General features: G+C 40.7%; 1 protein-coding gene across 4 annotated transcripts in view; it reads right to left on the bottom strand.

Moving 5' to 3' along the window:
- PPP2R5E (protein phosphatase 2 regulatory subunit B'epsilon) overlaps positions 1-19,903 on the bottom strand; it is a 195,928-nt gene that overhangs the window by 78,793 nt on the left and 97,232 nt on the right. For all 4 annotated transcript variants that reach the window (XM_037832574.1, XM_037832571.1, XM_037832573.1 and 1 more), the window contains exon 3: positions 3,533-3,729. In XM_037832574.1, the coding sequence (XP_037688502.1) occupies positions 3,533-3,729 (197 nt within the window). The remainder of the gene's footprint in view (positions 1-3,532; positions 3,730-19,903) is intronic.

Raw genomic sequence — 19,903 nt, 5'->3', positions numbered from 1 at the left:
TTGCTTTGCCCTGTTGACACAAAGAGTGGTTTTTCTTTCTTAACTGTAGCTATCTATAGGTGATAACCAGACTTCATTTAAATGTTAAAAATGATTTCTACAACTCACAATTACTTTCATCTGTCCCTCTTTTCTTCCCCTAACAGGACTAGCGACTGTCAAGGTATAGGATCCATCAGGCTTTTGGTAATAAGGCCGATACCATTACATGCCATTATAAATCATTATTCATCTTGGTTTGTAAAAGCCAGCTATGGCTTCAATGATATTTCACTGAAAGCACTACCATATCCCTCACTGATCCCAGAAAAGTAAGTTTTGTTTTACAGAGACAAGAAAGAGGAGTAGGTGGGGATGGTGATTGGTCAACAGGCAATTACAGAGTTTGAGAACCACTGAGGCACAAACATTAACTGTGGAATTCACCAATGGCTGTAAAGTCATGTATCCAGTAAGAAAACCATCAAATTAAAATACAGTAATATTATTTATAGAATGTTAAATGAAAGTATTGATGGAGTGCTTGCCATGGGTATGGACTGTTTTTAGGAACTTTAAACACATCATCACTAATCCCCACAAAATCCCCCAAAAGGCAGGTACAATACAGATTAGGAAAGGGAGTGTGGCAGTGCCAAAATTTCTACATGGAAGGAGCTTAGATTAGAGGCAGCAAATCAAAAGGGGGTAGGGGAAACAAGATAGGACTTGGTTCCAATTCTTCTTACACAGTAGTAAGCACTATGTTTACTAGATTATACATGTATTTGAGATGGTTGGAACCTTGATTTGCAAACCAAGCACAAGAATTTTACTTATTTGGAATATTTTTGAAAGTGAGTGGAAGGGGATACGGTCACTCTTCCCCAGTCCACACAAACCCCTTAGCACCACACTAAAACTGAGGGCCCCCAAAATAAAGTAACTTTCCCAAGGTAATAGAGCAAGTAAGTGACCAGAGCTGACACTTAAACCTAGGCCTTTCTGATTCCGAAGTCCTTTCTCTTTCTATTCTATCACCTCTGTAAATGCTCCCAGACTAAGTACCATGTAAAATTAGTAGCTAACAATTTCACAAATCACCAAATATGAAAATGAATTACACCTCTGAGAATTCTAAACTACCATCTAGAGTATTAAGGTTAAGGCTCAAGTATATTTTAAAACACATACTCACACACACATGATAAGACTCTTTTTGGGGGTGGGAGAGGTGGTGGAGGATGTGGGAAAAGAGAAAATGGTCTTTAGGAAAAGCTGGTTTATACGAATGAAAGACTTGGTTTATGCTAAATAAGAGATTTAAAAACTGAATATAATCCAGTGACATTCAGTATATTAGTCATAATTCAGGAGACTCAAATGCCCACATTTTAAGAGGGAATTCATTCCACCATTCAATAATTCTGGTGCAACAGCCTCACAGGTGGCACTGGGCTAGGGGGTACTGTGGAGGCCACAGGGATGTGTAGCACACATTTCCTTGGTCTACTAGAGCTGACAGTCTAGTTAGAAAAGTCAGATTGATGTGTGAAAGGATAATAAGCAGCAAATGAACAAATTCCCAAAGGGTGGATGCCAAGAAGCAGAACTAAAGGAAAAAGAAAATACTGGGGCTTTTCAGGAAAAAGTGGTAGCGTTAAGTTGGGTCTTGAAGGGAGGGTAAGGATTAGAATTAGAGGTAGGTGGGCAGGGAAAACATAAAGGTCCAGAAATAGGGAGAAAAAAAAAAGAATCAACAAATATACAGATGTTCTCTCAAAAAGTCAAACTGATATGTGTATAACGATATTCATAGAGTACTGGTAAATAAGTTATAGTACCATACAGTGAATACTACTCAGCTATAAAAATTAATGAGGTAACTCTATATGTACTGTCATATACTATATATTAAGTGCAATAGCAAGGTACAAGTTTGTGTAGTATGCCACCATTTGTGTGTTTCAAAGAAAAACAATTTTTATGCATATATGCTTGTATATGCTTACATATTCATGGACCATCCATGGAAGGACAAAGAAGAAAGTTATAAACATAGGCTGCCTCTGAGGAGGGGATGTAACAGGTAGCTAAGCACAGGGATAGGCTGAACTATAGGGACTGTACTCTGCACAAGAAAAGCCAAACTAGAGAAGATACGGAGTATCAGGTTAAAAGGTTTAAATAGCGTGCAAACTCTAGAGCAGGGTTTCTCAACAGCAGCTCTATTGACATTTGGAGCCAGAAAATTCTTTGTTGGGGGGGACAGTTCTGTGCACTGTAGCATGTTTAGCAGCATCCCTGGCTTTTACCCACTAGATGCCAGCAGCAAACCCTCACTTCCCCTTCTACTGCAACAACCAAAACTCTCTCTAGACATTGCCCAAGGTACCCTAGGAAGCAACAGTGCTCCTGGTTGAGAACCAGTGCTTTAGAGCCACAATGTTAACAGTTATCCTACAAAATATTCTAGCATAACACTTCTGTAAATTAACAGCAAGTGCAATATGCATTTGGAACTGAGGGACATATTGGGTGTTGTTTTGAAATAGCCTTCATACATCAGTCATTGTTTCTCAAGTTATGATAATTCAGGTATCTTTCCAAATCTGAACTATCTATTTTTGACCACATCTACTCTAACACAAATGTCCCTTTCATGCATTTGTTCAATAAAAATGACAAGATTTAAACAGAAAAGCTAGACAGGTTTTCAGCAGTGCACAGAGTGTAGGTCACATCCCCTTGGTGAGCGTCCCAATGGTGCACTGACCTTTCTGGATCTCTGCAGCATCTTTTCACAAGTTAGTAGACCAGCCCCCACCCCACCCCTTCCAAAATAGCATGAGCGGTCTAGATCCAAAATTTTCTGGGATGCCAAGAAGGCAACCCGCTTAAAGAAATCTAACAGAAAGATCGTACTTTGGTACACTTTTTAAGAAATATAATTGTTGACTGAATAAGAACATAATTACTTACATTATGCTATTTCTTCTCATAACTCTCAAAGACCACCCAAAGTGCAAGACTTTGTTCAAAAATCATGAAAGACATTGCCCCTGACTCTAAGGGTATTGTAAAGAGAAGGATTTGTTATAAAGCCAACAGAGGTCCTAATTAGATTCTACAAATCACAATTACATTAAGCTTAAAGCCACTTCTAATATACCACAATGAACAGGGGGAAAAGATCAAGACCTCCATCAAGCTTAAATATTTTTCAAATACATATATAAAATTTTCTTGATTCTTCTGTGACTCTTTCTTTTCCCAAAGCCAGAATTCTAATAATCCCCTGGAAATCTTAGTTTCATATCTGAAGTCATTGATTCCTTCAACGCTGGTATAGGTGAAAAGTTCTGAATCTCATACTCATGAAATCATACTCTTCAGACATTCTAGTATTGTGCCAACTGCTTTTGCTTAGTTCTCTGGGGGCTGGCTCTCATTTGTGGACGGGAGTCCCAGTAACCTCACTCTGAAATAAATACACCTGTGAGTTGCTATGGAAGATGCTTAAAAGTGTCCGCGGCGAAAAAAAGAAACTCACCATTCTAACTACTTCAGGGTAAGTCTGCTCTGTCAAACAGCCTCTGCTTATTGTAATGTAGTCCACCAGTTCATTAAGAGTGGAGCGCTTGTATTCTTTCATTTTAAGATCAGATAGCGTGTCCATGAAGTCAAAAATGACACAGCACTGCTGAAGTTTCTTTAGGAACAGTTCAGGCTGCTCTGAGGATGGAACGTCTAAGAAAAAAAAAGGAAATGGTGTAAGTCTGTCATCAATTTCTAGGTAACAGGAATTCTCTGTGAAAGTTACTTCAAAAGCAAGCTCAAAAAAATAAATAAGAATTCACATAACAACAGTGTTCTTTTTAACAGTTACACATAGGAGTGCAGGGGAGAGGACACCATATCCACTACTTCAGAGACTTTGTCTTGAAAACTACATTATACCTACACAATTGACAGCATTTGCTATTCCACTCCAAAGACCGACCAAAATCCCAAGAGCCATTAAAGAGTTGAAGCAAATTTTAACCAAAAGGCCCAATGTCAACAACCTTAAGTCCAACAAACGCTGACAAAGGTCAAACTTCCCATTATAAGGTAAAGCCCAGTTTTCACTGTTGGTTTGAATTACCTTTACTAAGAAATTTCAAAATAGAAATGTCAGTCTATTTTAATTTCATGCTGACATCCTTGGTATTTAAAGCAATTCTTTTGCTATGTATGTTTATATTTTTTTTGTTTTGTGCTGTTTTGGCTTCATCTCTATGAAGTTTCTGTCAAAAAAACCATGAACAATCAACAAAATGAAGCAATACCAATTCTCTCAAAAAGAGCACATCAGTAGTGGGAAAATAAGAGCCAACTCCACTTAAATCTACACTCTTATCTTTTGACCCAGCTTCTTCTCTTACAGTAGGAGAAAAACAGTGACATCTTTATTAATATGTTCTCAGAAGAGACATCTGTTCTTTCCTGCAAACAGCAGGTCACACATTTGGCTTGGTGTTATTTCTAAAAAAAATATGTAGAAATTTCAGGTTAGTTAAAATCCTCTAGCTAGAAAGGAAACCGTAAGTGAAGTTGGATTTGAAACATACCAACTAAGTGGCAGAAGGCCCACTCCTATCATCTTTCCTCTATATTTTATTCACATCTGCCAACCTGCAGCATCCCTCCCAGGAGAGGCAAAGAAAATTTATGACCAGGGTAGGCTCTGCTGTCTATCAGGTGATTAACTCATTAATCCTCAGATCACCCTTACAGGTTAACAGATGGTATTATTCTCCATTTTTTCAGAAAGAAAATTAGAGACAACCATTGAGATCCCACAATGGAGCTGGGCAGGTTGCCCAAGTCTCTAACCACACTCCCACATTCCCTTTGTACTACTGGAGAAGCCCTTTAATAATGTTAGTCACATGCAGCTATGTTCAGTTGCCAGCCTCCCAGAAAATACTTTACAGGAAGCAGCCTCAGAGCATGGGCCAGCTGCTTCCTGGAAGTAAGTACAGCAGCTAACAGCATCTGTCTTCCAGCTGCAGAAGCCCCAGCAGATGGGAATGGAGGCTACATTCCCATTCACAGGACCTGCATGATCCTCTCCTTGACCTCCTTCCCTTCCTCACATCCACAACCTAAATGCCCGCCCAAGTACTAGGAACTCACAGGTAAATTCCCCCAAAACATAGCATAATGACATTGACTTTAGGGGAAGCCTAGATGAACGTGCACAGGACACCTGAAAACATAAGATTTCTCTAGCAGATACAAAAAGAGCACAAGAAGTAGTCAACATTTTCAAAGGTATATGGATAGCATCACTGCTACTATCAGCAAAAACAACTTATAAATTTAGAAATTATTCTTCACCAGGTGAGTTACACTGCTCCCTCACCCCCAACCACCACCACCACTACCATAGGTCCCCAAAGACCTAAGGTAACTTACAGCCCAAGACTTTGGAATCAGTTTTAAGTCAAGGCATGAGATATGTCTTATCGTATGTCCTTAGACTTCATCAGTTTCAAAACACCTAGCCTTAAACTGAAAACAAAACTTAGTCAGACCAAGCTTGCTCTTTAATTGCTACCTGCTTCAAGTGTTAAAAATAAGCGAACCAACAAACAAAAACTAAACAAGGCTGTTTATAAACATGACTGCATTATCTTTTACCAATGGCTAATTACATGTGCAGGAACATATGGATTAATTACTGAAATCTGAGTTCTACCTCGGACCCCATACCTCAAAGCTCAATAGGAATTTTGACACTGCATCAGGAACAAGAAAGAAAAAGCTTATTAATGAAACATTAGTTAAGAATTAAAATCTTCAAAAGAAATTTTAATTAATCCCATTTTTGAGGGGAAATTTTAAGAAAGCTGAAAAATGAGATCACCTGCACAGAGAGCTCCTTGACGCAGTACCTAAGAATTATGAAAGTATTTATAAATGATAGGCTTTCCTCCAAAAAGTGCACTATCATTTAAGCAGTGAGAACAATGATTAATCTTTATGGTCAATGCACTAATACTCAAGGGATTCACACATTTAGCTGCTAAAGACATTTGGACAGTTAATATTTAGTTAGTCCTTTTTTTAAAAGAATTAGGCAGTTGCAAATCATTATTTATTTATCCAAATCGATGTAATGTCATAGACAAATGTGAAGCAGGATCCCCCTCTGCCCAATGGAAAACTGTTAACAGCTTACAATTATTGAACACTATTGGGTACATTTATTGGGTACTATCTTAAGCACTTTACATATATTATAGCTCATTAAATCCTGACAACAACCATATGCAGTTAAATATTATTTCCCATTTTACAGCTGAGAAGACCAAGACATGGAAAGCTTCAATGACTTGCCCAGAGTTATACAGCTAATAAGCAGCAGAAACAGGACTGAAACCCAGGCTCTTCATCATCATGATATATTCAATCTCAGTGAAAGGCAAAAGCAATACAGTATTCCAGAAAACAAAGTGTATAAAAAGAGAGAAGAGGAAGAATGCAGAAAGAAATCAACAAATTGATCTCCAGCATGCTCCCCAATCATAAAGTGTCTCGCAGAAACTCTCTATCTCCTCTCCAGCCCATTCCCCAGAGATTAAAATATATAGCCACAAGCTATGATTTATCCTTTATTGCAGACTAAATTCTTCTAAAATGACCTCCCTTCCTTACATAAAAGAACTTAAGCAGTCAAGAATGACCAAAAGAAGAAAAGGGGGAAATGGTTTCCTCAAAGGGTCAATTCCTTTATAACAACAATTTAAAAAAAAAATCATCTATGCCAAAGAATGATATAACTAGTAACAGTTCAAGCAAAGGGTCCCTCCTGTAATGTCTGGCCCCTAGACTGCCCCACACAGCCATGCTGCTCCCAACCTCCTCCTAATCATCATCTCCCTAGTCTCAATGGGATATGAAAAAGATGGGAGAAAGAACATTCTCTGGGTGGCCCAGAAGACTTATCAATATAAGAAAAGTTTAGTGTCTATGTAACCAGTCTTGGAAATAAAGATATTCTTTTTAAAGAAACATTTATAAAAAGGATCAGGTACTAGTCCATAAAGAAAACCTCAAAAATGACAAAAAGAAGACATGCAGGCAGTATATTCTTACAATGCAATAACACTAGATTCTAACAACTCAAAGCTACTCACTTAACAAATTAAAGCCACCTGGAAATGTTAATACTGCTGAAGTAACTATAATTGAAGGAAAAAATAAAACAAAACAAAACACAAATTACAAACATTTGGAAATAAATGCAAATTAGGAAAATTAAAGGTCATCTTGAAATCCCAAAGCAGACAAACGTTCTTATCCACCTATCTTCCTGAGCAACACAATAGAAACCTCTGGCTTGCACAGGCTGTCCCTGTCCCCAGGAGAGGGATGTCTTTCCTAGAGAAACATACCATAAATAATTAGGAATCAATAAGTGGTTATGCAATACATGAAGGTCATTAGCACAACTACTCATTTGTCAAATGTTAGTATTTGTTTAAAAGGGAGAATAACTCACTCAGTATCACAGCTTTATAAGATCCCATAAAGTCAGATGCCACTGCACCAGGAGAACCCTTACAATTAGGTTGATTTTCAGAATATGTTTCCCATCCAAGAGAAAAATGTAGTGACTGGCTAAGTGGCCCGTCCACTTAGCAGATCTATTTCTCATTCTACTGTCCTTCTCTTTGCTTTTTAACATTAGTCGTTTTCCCCTGTAGGCAGTTTCTATCACTGTCTCCCAGCATCATCTTATCAATTTTGCCAATAAGCTGGGGAAAATGACTACTACTCATTCCCACCACCAAGGTGTTTGTACTCCAATAACTTTGAAATTTACAAGTGTAACATGTAATGGAAAAATGCCACAGACTTCAACAGAAGGGGGAGTAAAAGACAAAAATTCTCCTTGAGTGTCTAAAGTACAGTCAACAGGGCCTACATACACATTAGCCACAATGCCACCACCTACACCGCCCACCCCTCATCACCCCCCCAAAAAACACTCCCCTCACACTCATTAAGATTCAAAGGACTGGTTACTTACTTATTTGTTTACAATTTGCAGAAGAAGCTCATCCCTCCCCTAGTCAACAGCTTCCATTATTTTATCCTATCTAATGTTCGGAGCACAGGATCATGGATCCAATATCAGCCCATTTTTCCTTGAGACCTGGCTCTGTCAGGACTTTGCAAAGCAAGAAGAAGCAAAGGTAGAAGAAATAAAACATGAGCTGGTGGTGTCTTCTGGGTCTGTGCTCTGGGATTCCAACCAACTGAAGTTGTTGAAAACCAGAATGCTCAATTCACGTTTGCAAATAAAGAAGGACCACATCATTACATTTATTAGACTTAATATCCCAAGGAGAAGGCAGATTGGTTCAAACAAAGATGTGGACTGGTAACTTATTTATACATAGGCTGTTATAATGTGTGTGGAAATACAGTGAATAAGCATTTCTGTAAAATCGTCATATATTTGCATGGGAAGCCAAGCAGTAATATTACTTGAACCCCAGATGAACTTATATTTTAAACCAGATATTTTAGTTCAAAAGATCTGAAATAAAATATTTCTAAATTAGCAACGCTTTTAACTGAAAATATCCTGACATTACTCACTTAGTTCTTTTACTTTTCCCCAACTCTCAAAAAAAATTAAGGTACCCACACAAAAAGAGCATGTAAACATAGTTTCTGACCCCCTCAAATCTCACCTTCCCTGGAGGTGCTATGTTCTATCTCTGATCATTAGTGGTACAAATCCCCATCTATGTATGCTATCAATCCCTCACAGACAACACTCAAAAACTTTTAACATGTGAGAATTTGACTCAATAAGGCATATGAGCCCATATTTAGAAAGAACTAGCAATAATGTCCCACAGAACTAAGAAGATGCTTAGTGCTAAAACACTAAGTAGACTTAGCCTTATAGGACCAAAGAGATATACATTAGCACTATTGGTAAAATGCATAAATTGCCCATCCATGTGGTCTGTTAAATCAATGCCATCAATTGTACTAAACATAGACACAGGCAGCATTCCTTTTTTGCATCACATACTTCAGGAAACTTAAAAAGAATCCTATTTTACTAGTGGAACTAGACTTCTATTTGGAATTGCTTTTGACACACAATAAACCTCAGATATAGCCAATAATATTTCATCAAAAAAGAGACAACTGTAAATCTTTATAATGAATCAAATAGTAAAATGAGGCTTCACATCCTATGAACTGGACCCAAGTAAAAATGTTGATTATATAAAATACTTGGATTTACAAAAGCAAATAAGAAACTAAACAAAGAAACAATTGTGAAGCTTTATAATGAATCAAATAGTAAAATGAGACTTCACATCCTATGAACTGGACCCAAGTAAAAATGTTGATTATATAAAATACTTGGATATACAAAAGCAAATAAGAAGCTAAACAAAAACTAATGTGCTGGCTAAAATAAGTATTAAATACTTGATCATTCCAATTACTTTATTACTGTATCCAAAGTAGTGGGTTCAAAGGTTCATTGCTGATGGTAGTGAGGTGGCAGTGGTAGTAATACAGTGTTTCCACTGCTGAAAAAAACATTCTTTTAATGCAGTGTGATTCTCAACCTTGGCTGCATGTAAGAATGAGGGACTAGGGAGGAGAGGTCTGTTAAAAAGTACCACTACCTGGGTTCTACTCCCAGAGATTCTGACATCATTGGGTGTGGGTAGGCCTGGGCATTTGTGTTTTATAAAAGTGACTCAAGTATTTCAATGTGTGCCCAAGGTTGAAAATCACCACGTAAAATTAAGAACTTTAAAACCTTTCTGCTAACCCCTTCGCTTTTGAAATTCTTTCTCTCTCATTTTATTTAAAGCTAGCAGTGAAAACTTTCTGTTTCCAAGTAAAGGAAGGCCCTTGAAAATATCTACAACAGTGAAAGTATTCCAATTTTGGCCTTGGTTATAAAGGTGAATGTAGAGTCAGCTGCTTTTATAACTCTTTCCAATCTACTAGGAAGCTCAAAAAATGTTTTGGGCCTGGGACTTTCGGCAAGATGGTGGAATAGGAAAGGCCGAGCAAACATCTCCTCTGTGAAAAAACCTAGAGAAAGAGCAGAAAGTGTCCCAGAACAGCAGTTCCAGGGTGCGACCAGAAAGAGAGGGACCTCTACAACACATAGTCGGGACTTGGATGAAAAAGCAGAGAAACTGAGTCTGAAAGGACGGGGTGAGTTTAATCAATCAGGACCACCCCCCACGCACCAATCTCAGCAAATAGTTGGGGAGATAACCTTCACAGCCATACAACCAGGAGCTCCTATGAAGGAACTTGGGATTCAAGAGACTTGTAGTGACCACACTTACTCTCCCACCACGGAAGCACGTGGTGTGCACAGGTGAGAGGCAGAAAGAGGCAAGGGCACAGCACAGAAGTGTCAGGAGCCCCTCCTCAACTCCAGAGGCTCGAGGATGCACAGTAGACAGGGAATGCAGCACATCTGAGCTGGAGGGTGAGACGCATAGCCCCATAGTCTGAGAGTGATCCACTAGGAGGCCCATGAACCACCGGACCCACTATGCCCTTGAGTGAAATCCCTGCTGAACTGCGCATCGCCCACCCCCAACCCAAAGGGCTGGCAGTCCACAGTGCACATGAAGAACTGGTGCGCTGACTGGATTACCACCTTGTTTGCCCACAGAGCAAACAGGCGAAGTTGGGGGAAAGCTGGCTTGACAATACGAGGTGGCTCAGGAGCACCATCTGCTGGGAAGACAGGGAACGTGTATTCCAGCAAACTGTAGCTCTGCCAAATTATAGACACATATTCAAATAATACTACATTTCCCAAATTAACCTTATCAAGATAAGCAAAGGCCCCAAAGCCAACAGAAAAATCACAAAGCACATGAAGATCCAAGTAGATACGGACAATCCAAACAAGCAAATTAAAAAGCCAGAGGAGACACAGAATCTGGAGCAATTAATCAAAGAATCTCCAAATCAATTTCAATGGGTTGGCTAAAGACGTAAAAGACATCAAGAAGACTTTACAAGAGCGTAAAGAGGAATATGAAAGAGTAAATTAAAAAAAAGCAGACCTTATGAAAATAAAGGGTACTGTAGATGAAATTAAAATATACTAGACACACAACAGCAGATTTGAAGAGGCAGAAGAAAGAATAAGTGAATTAGAGGACAAACCAATTGAATGTCAGTGAAGAAAAGAACAAATGGTGAAAAAAATAGAAAAATTTGAAATGAATCTCAGGAAAATGAAGGACAACATGAAGCACACAAATATAAAACCACTGGTGTCTGTGCTGGTTTGGAGCTGTTATGGACCCCATAAAGCCATGTTCTTTTATTCCAATCTTGTGGGGTAGGACCTAGATTAGATTATTTCCATGGAGATGTGACCCTGCCCATTGAGGGTGGGTCTTACTTAGCTCACTGGAGTCCATAAGAGGGCTGAGAGCCCACAGAGACCCAAATGCTTAGAGATGCAGACAAAAAGGCATTTCGAGATTCTAAGCTATGAGATGAAGCCCAGAGTTTGCCCTGGAGAAGCTAAGAGAGGAACCCCAGATGCTTAGAGAGAAGTGCCCTGGGAGAACAAGCAAGAATGCACAGGAGCTGAGAGAACAAAGCTAGAGAGAGAGAAGCCCGGAGACACTTTGGAAAAAAGTCATTTTGAAACCAGAACCCAGGCGCAAAAAAGCAACAGACACCAGCCACATGCTTTCCCAGCTGACAGAGGTGTTCAGGACACCATCGGGCTTTCTTCAGTGAAGGTATTCTCTTCTTGATGCCTTAGTCTGGACACTTTTATGGCCTTAGAACTGTAAATCTGTAATCTAAAAATCCCCTTTATAAAAGCCAGTTTATGTCTGGTATTTGCATAACAGCAGCTTTAGCAAACTGGGACAGTGTCCCAGAAGGAGAAGAGAAAAGGGCTAGGAAGAGTATTTGAGGACATAGTTGGGGAAAACTTCCCAACCCTTATAAATGACATAAATATACATATCAATGAAGCCCAACAAACACCAAATAGAAGACATCCAAACAGACCCACTCTAAGAAATATACTAATCACATTGTCAAATGCTGAAGAGAAGGAGAAAGTCCTGAAAGCAGCGAGAGAAGGGATTCACCACATACAAGGGAAACCACCTAAGCCTAAATACTAACTACTCAGAAGGCACCATGGAAGTGAGAAGGCAGTGGTATGACATATTTAAAGATTCTGAAAGAAAAAATTGTCGACTAAGAATTCTTTATCCAGCAAAGCTCTCCTTCAAAATTTAGGGAGAGTTTAAAATTTTCACACACAAACAAATGCTGAGAGAATTTTTTAACAAGAGACCTGTGCTGCAAGAAATACTAAAGGGAGCACTACCAGCTGAGAAAAAACAAGGAGAGAAAAGTCTGGGGAAGGGCACAGAACTGAAGAGTATTAGTAAGGGTAACTTAAAGAAAAAAAAAGAAAGAGGAGGAAAAAATAGATCTAATAACTAAAAACCAAAGGATAAGATGGCTGGTTCAAGAACTCCCTTCACAGTAACAACTTTGAATGTGAATGGATTAAACTCCCCAATTAAAAGATACAGAACGGCTGAACGGATTAAAGAGTATGACCCATCAATATGCTGTTTACAAGAGACTCATCTTAGATGAAGCAACACAAAGAGATTGAAAGTGATAGCATGGAAAAAAAATATTCCACGCAAGCTGTAACCAAAAGAAAGCAGGGGTAGCTATACTAATATCATACAAAATAGACCTCAAATGCAAATATGTCATAAAAGACAAAGAAGGACTCTGTATATTAATAAAATGGACAATTCACAAAAAAGAAATAACAATCATAAATATTTATGCACCCAATCAAGGATCTCCAAAGTACATGAGACAAACATTGGCTAAACTGAAGGGCGCAATAGGCATGTCTACAATAATAGTGGGAGGCTTCAATACACCAGTCTCTTCTATAGATAGAACAACTAGACAGAGGACCAACAAGAAAATTGAGAACCTTAACAATATGATAAATGAATTAGACTTAACAGATACATATAGATCATTACATGCCAAATTACCAGGATATACATTCTTCTCTAGTGCTCATGGAATGTTCACCAGGATAGATCATATGCTGGGGCACAAAACAAGTGTTAATAATTTAAAAAGACTGAAATTATACAAAACACAGAATGCAACTAGAAATCAATAAACACCAAAGAACTGGATATTTCACTAATATATGGAGGTTAAACAACACACTCCTAAGTCGGTCAAAGAAGAAATTGCCAAAGAAATTGCTAAATATCTAGAGACGAATGAAAATGGGAACACAACATAACAAAACCTATGGGATACAGCAAAGGCAGTGCTGAGAGGGAAATTTATAGCTCTAAATGCACACATCAAAAAGGAAGAAAGAGCTAAAACTAAAGACCTAACTGAACAACTGCAAAGGCTAGAGAATGATTAGCTAAGTAACCCTAAACCAAGAAAAGGAAAAGAAAGAATAAAGATTAAAGCAGAAATAAATGATCTGGAGAACAAAAAAACTATAGTGAGAATAAATAAATCCAAAAGTTGGTTTTTTGAGAAGATCAACAAGACTGAAAAACCCTTAGCTAGACTGACAAAGTCAAAAAGAGAGAAGACCCAAATAAACAAAGTCATATATCAGAGTGGGGTCATTAGTACGGATCCCAAAGAAAATTCTAAAATCATAAAAGGATAATATGAACAATGATACGCCAACAAACTAGACAACTTACAGGGAAATGGACAATTTCCTGTAAACACATGAGCAACCTAGACTGACCAGAGAAGAAACAGACCCCTCAACTAAAAAAATTACAGTAAAGAGATCCAATCAGTCATCAAAAAGCTTCCTACAAATAAAAGCCCAGAGCCAGATGACCTCACAGGGGAATTTTACCAAACCATCCAAAAACAATCGACTATACTCAAACTCTTTCAAAAAATTGAAGAAAAGGGAACACTACCTAAATCATTTTATGAAGCTAATATCACTCTAATACCAAAACCAGATAAAGATACTGCAAGAAAGGATAACTACAGGCCAATCTCCCTACTGAATACAGATGCAAAACTTCTCAACAAAATACTTGCAAATCAAATCCAAAGGCATATTAAAAGAATTACACACCACAACCAAGTGGGGTTCATTCCAGGCATGCAACGGTGGTTCAACATAAAAAAATCAATGTAATATAACATATTAACAAATCAAAAGGGAAAAATCAAATGATCATCATGACAGATGCTGAAAAAGCACTGCACAAAATTCAGCGTGTCTTTTTGATAAAAACATTTCAAAAGGCAGGAACTGAAGGAAACTACCTTAATATGATAAAGGGCATATAAGAAAAACCCACAGCCAGCATAGTAACTCAACAGTGAGAGACTGAAAGCCTTCCCTCTAAGATCAGGAATGAGACAAGAATGTCCACCGTCACCAATATTATTCAACATCGTGCTAGAGGTTTTAGCCACAGCAATCCTGCAAAAAAAGAAATTAAAAGGCATCCAAATTGGAAAGGAAGAAGTAAAACTGTCATTATTTGCAGATGATATGATCTTGTTGGGGACAATTAAGGTAGCATATATAATATTCACCTTCAGCGATACCGGTAACATGCAACATGGCCGCCAGGGCTGATGCAAGAACAGCCTAAGCTATAATTAGCCTTCTTCAAGGAAGGATTAGCAGTTCGCGCCAAAAGCTAACCTTACATCTGCCTCTCACCCTAGCAACAGCAATCAACAATCCTAGACCGCCACCCGCCTTTGCAACCACCAATCCTAGGCCGCCACCTGTTTTTACTAGCCACTCCCTCTACCCTAGAGTATATATGCTCAGCCTCCTCAATAAAATTTTGCAGCTTGATCAGAAACCTGTCTTGCTGTCATTCTTTGTGTCTCTTGTCCCATACCATTCTTCCCTCGCAGGAGTCAGAGCCTCCGTTGATCGTCCCGCGGGCCGGGACATGATCTTATATTTGGAAAATCCTGAGAAACTGACAACAAAGCTACCTGAGCTAATAAACAAATTCAGCATAATGGAGGGATAGAAGATTAATGTGCAAAAGTCAGTAATATTCCTATACATTAGAAATTATCTAACTGAAGAGATACTCAAGAAAAAAATTCCATTCACAATAGCAACTAAAAAAAAAAATCAAGTACCTAGGAATAAACTTAACCAAGGACATAAAAGACTTCTACACAGAAAATTACAAAACTTCATTTACTAAAAGAAATCAAAGAGGACTTAAATAGGAGGTAAGATATTTTGTGTTTATGCATTAGGAGGGCTAATTTTTGTTAAGATATCAATTCTACACAAACTGACCTATAGATTGAACATAATTCCAATCAAAATTCCAACAACCTACTTTGTGGACTTGGGAAAGCTCATTATCAAATTTATTTGGAAGGGAAAGGGGCCTTGAATTGCCAAATACATCTTAAAAAAGAAGAACAAACTGGTAGGACTTACATTTCCTGACTTTAAAGCCTACTTTAAAGCCACAGTGGTCAAAACATCATGGTACTGGCACAAAGATAAACATACTGATCAATGGAATCGAATCAAGAGTTGGGAAATAGACCCCCAGATTTATGCTCAACTGATTTTTGATAGGGCCCCCAAATCCACTGAACTGGGACAGAACAGTCTCCTCAACAAATAAGGCTGGAAGAACAGGATACCATAACAAAAAAGAATGGAAGAGGACCCCTGCCTCACACCCTATTCAAAAATTAACCCAAAGTGGATAAAAGACCTCAAAATAAGAGACAGTACCATAATACTCCTGCAAGATAATACAGGGAAACATCTTCAAGACCTAGTAATAGGAGGTAGCTTCTTAGACTTTATACCCAAAGCACAAGCCACAAAAGAAAAATGAGATAAATGGGAATCTCAAAATCAAAAGCTTCTTTGCCTCCAAGGACTTTGTCAAAAAAGTGAAGAGGCAGCCAACTCAATGGGAGAAAATATTTGGAAATCATATATCTGATAAGAGACTGATATCCTGCATATATAAAGAAATCCTACAACTCAACAACAATAGTATAAAGAGCCCAATTATAAAATGAGCAAAGGATATGAAAAGACATTTTTCCAAAGAAGAAATACAAATGACTAAAAAACACATGAAAAAAATGTTCATCTTAACTAGCTATCCTAGAAATGCAAGTCAAGAAAACAGTGAAAATCATCTCACAGCGATAAGAATAGCTGCCACAAACAAACAGGAAACAACAAATGCTGGTGGGAATGTATAATGGTACAGTTGCTATGGAAGACAGTTGGGCTGTTCCTCAGTAAATTAGATATCGAGTTACCCTACAATCCAACAATTCCACTTCTAGGTATATACCCAGAAGATCTGAAAGCACTGACATGAACAGACATTTGCACATCGATGCTCACAGCAGCACTGTTCACAATTACCAAGAGATGGAAACAATCCAAGTGTCCTTCAACAGATGAGTGGATAAACAAAATGTGGTATATACATTCAATGGAATACCATGCAGCTAAGAAGGAACAAGGTCCTGAAACATATGACAACATAGATGAACCCTGAAGACAGTATCCTGAATGAAATAAGTCAGACACAAAGGGAGAGACATTGTGTGTTATCACTAATGTGAACTCCCTGAACAATGTAAAATCAGTGTCTTATGATGTAGAATATAGGGGACCTAGAGATAGACAGAAGCTAGCAAAGGAGAAATGATAACCTAATATGTACAGACATGTTAATAAGGGTGAACTTAAAAGTATGGGAATGGACAGGGGTGATGATTGTTCATTAAAGGGATTATAAGTATCCGTGCCGCACTGAAGGCGGACATGATCTAAAGTGGCTGTTTAAAGGCATGTATCCCACAGATTAGCACTACAAATATAAATATAAGTGCTTCAATGATACACTTCTAAGGTATGACACTGGTACACAGAGTTAACAACAGAGAGGTATATGGGAAAAACTACCTATTGCATGTGGAGAGCCGTCTCCCGGGACGGGCATAGCGCATGCGCTGTAAACCTGCTCCAAAGTCCCCCCGCCCATCGAATGAGCCAAGATGGCGCCCATATCCTGCTTCCGCTTATGACGTGCACACTCACTATTCCTATCTGCCAATTGAGTGCATATGCGCGGCGCTAGATCATTGGTTATGAGTAGAGTACTTAAGAGTTTGCCCAAGCGAACCTCGGAGAGACAGCCCACTAGGAGCCGTACCTGACGGCCACATCGAGGCTGCTCTCCCGCGAGGCACTCTGCCCCGCGTGGAAACCTGTAACAGAGAATGCTTATCTAGCTTCAGTAAAAGACTTGCTCTCGCAACCGCCGTGTGGCTTGAGTCGTGACTTCCAGCCAGGTCAGTTTGCGTGGTCTGCATCTCTCTCTCTCTCTCATCCCTTGTTTCTCCCCTCGCCGGCCGGGGAACAGGGGTCGAGCGGGGCGGCGCCGGACAAGTGGTGGCCCGTACGGGGAACGCTCCTCCTCCTGCCTCGCTCTCGACGGTCCCTCTGTGAGGAGAGCAGCGCTGCGCATCGAGCTTACGGCGGACTTCCCGCGCCTGATCAACGCGAGAAGGTGAGTGCGTCTTATTACATGATAGTTAGGGCCCGTGGGTTTTCAGGTGACCCCGGGGGACTCGGAAGAGCTCTCCGAGTGACTGAAGTATAGTGCCGACTGCAATCATGGGGCAGTCCGGAAGTTCATCTCTCTTAGCTCCCTTAAAGAACCTTTTGAAACAACGGGGTATCTCGGTCAGGAAAAGCTCCCTTCAGCGTTTTCTTGATGATGTTGATACTTTTGCCCCTTGGTTTGCCTGCACCGGCAGCCTTAGCCTACCCTCTTGGATGAAGCTCGGTCGCGACATAGACCGAGCGCGCCAGACGGGCGTGTGTATGGACCCGATTCTAGTACCCATATGGGAGACCGTCCGTGCGGTCCTTGAACTAGAATCGGCTGCCGGCCTAAGCCCGTCCTCTGCCTTGCAAGAAGCACGGTGCGCGCTCCAAGAAACCCAGTCAGTTTCGTCAGCGGACGGCTCCTATAAGGGCAAACCGCCGGAGTCCAGTGACTCTGACTCAGAGTCAGATAGCGATACCGACGAGGAGGCGGAAGCATCCCCGCTAATTGAGTGGGAGGAGCCTCCCGCCACACCCGTGCGGCCTTCCGCCCCGCCAATGTCTACCGCTGCACCCCCAGGGACACCCCAGCTCCCAACTGACGCCTTGGGCGGTCCCACCAAAGGACCTCGCCGAGAGCTCCCTCTAGTGGCCATGCCCAGTAAATGTAATTATCCTTTGCTGCCAGACCCGGAAACCCCGATGGGCCGGTCAGGGGAGGGGCAACCTTTGCCGTACCCCCCGCCCGAGTACACAGGCCCTCAGGACCCTTTGCCATTAGGTAGTGGTGGGAGACATTTCTGGAGATGGAACCCTTTCACAACATTTAGACCTTTTGGCATGCTGGGTGGCTACCAGCCACTTGAGCCGCAGCCAGTCTCAGAAATGTACCCGGTTATTATCAATCCCCAAGGTGGCAATCAGCACGAATCATATGATTACAAACTATTGAGGGAATTGAGGCAGGCCGTCCATCAGTATGGCCCCAATGCCCCTTATACCTTGAACATGATCGAGAACCTCTCTGCTCTAAATCATACACCCGCAGATATTTTTCAGCTAGCCCGTGCTTGCTTGCCGTCAGGCCGATTCATAGATTGGAAAGCATGGTTTGAGGAGTTAGCTGAAGAGCAGGCCGCAAGGAATGCGGCGGGGAGACGTGGCGGGTGGAATGCTGACATGCTGTTGGGGAGAGGCGCCCATGCCCAGAACCAAACGGGTTTCCCACAAGAGGTCTACGCCCAGATCTTCCGCTGTTTTGTGGGTGCCTGGAAAAAGCTAACAGGTAAGGGAGAGGCTCAGGCCTCACTCAGCAATATACACCAAGGCCCCACAGAACCATTTGCGGATTTTGTAGCCAGGATGCAAACCGCAGCTGAGAGAATCTTCTCAGATCCAGGAGTAGCAGAGACTGTGGTTAAGCAAATGATTTTTGAGCAGTGCAACAAGGAGTGCAAAGTTATCCTGGCACAAAACAGAGCAAAAAATTTGACAGAGTGGGTCAGGCTCTGTAGAGATACTGGCAGCCCTTTAACTAATGCAGGTCTAGCTGCCATGCTAGCTAGCTCCCTACAGGTGGCTACAAAAGGCCCGAGAACCTTAGGGGCAAAGTCTAACGGGTGCTATGGCTGTGGCCAATCAGGGCACTTTAAGAGAGATTGTCCCAATAGACGTCAGCCCCCTGCCACTCAACGGTTTGGCGAACCAGGTGCAGTAACCAGGCCGTGTGGCCGTTTCCACAAAGGCCCTGACCCGGTGCTCAGCTGGGCCAGAGGCTCTGTTTGTGTTTTTCCCCAGGAACCAGGACGTCAACCAGTGTGGGTTCCGGAAAGACTGGTGAGAACCGTGACATCACCTGAAGAAGCCAAGGAACAGCTGTCAGAAACGCCAACGAATATACAACCTGAACCATTAGACCAAGCCTCCGACCCTGCTGATGATGGCGACGACCGACAAGACGATAATAGTAGGACTGACCACCCCGCGGTTGCCCAAAAAGAGGATCGGTAACTCTGTTCTTTGCTCTCCTATAGCAATCCTTCTAATCTGCCTTTTTCTTTTTTTAGTGGAACTGTGGTAGCGCAGGAGAGTGGTCTTTGGGGCCTGTGGCATCATCCCCCGACCCTGGCCCCATTCTCTGCTGGGTCTCCCGCCTCTCCTGTGTTTTTCACTCGTACCCTGTCTCTAGGTCTCCACCACCTG

This window comes from Choloepus didactylus, chromosome 4 (genome assembly GCF_015220235.1).
Source record: "Choloepus didactylus isolate mChoDid1 chromosome 4, mChoDid1.pri, whole genome shotgun sequence".
Taxonomy (NCBI): Eukaryota; Metazoa; Chordata; class Mammalia; order Pilosa; family Megalonychidae; genus Choloepus; species Choloepus didactylus.
This window is presented reverse-complemented; position numbering and strand designations above follow the sequence as displayed.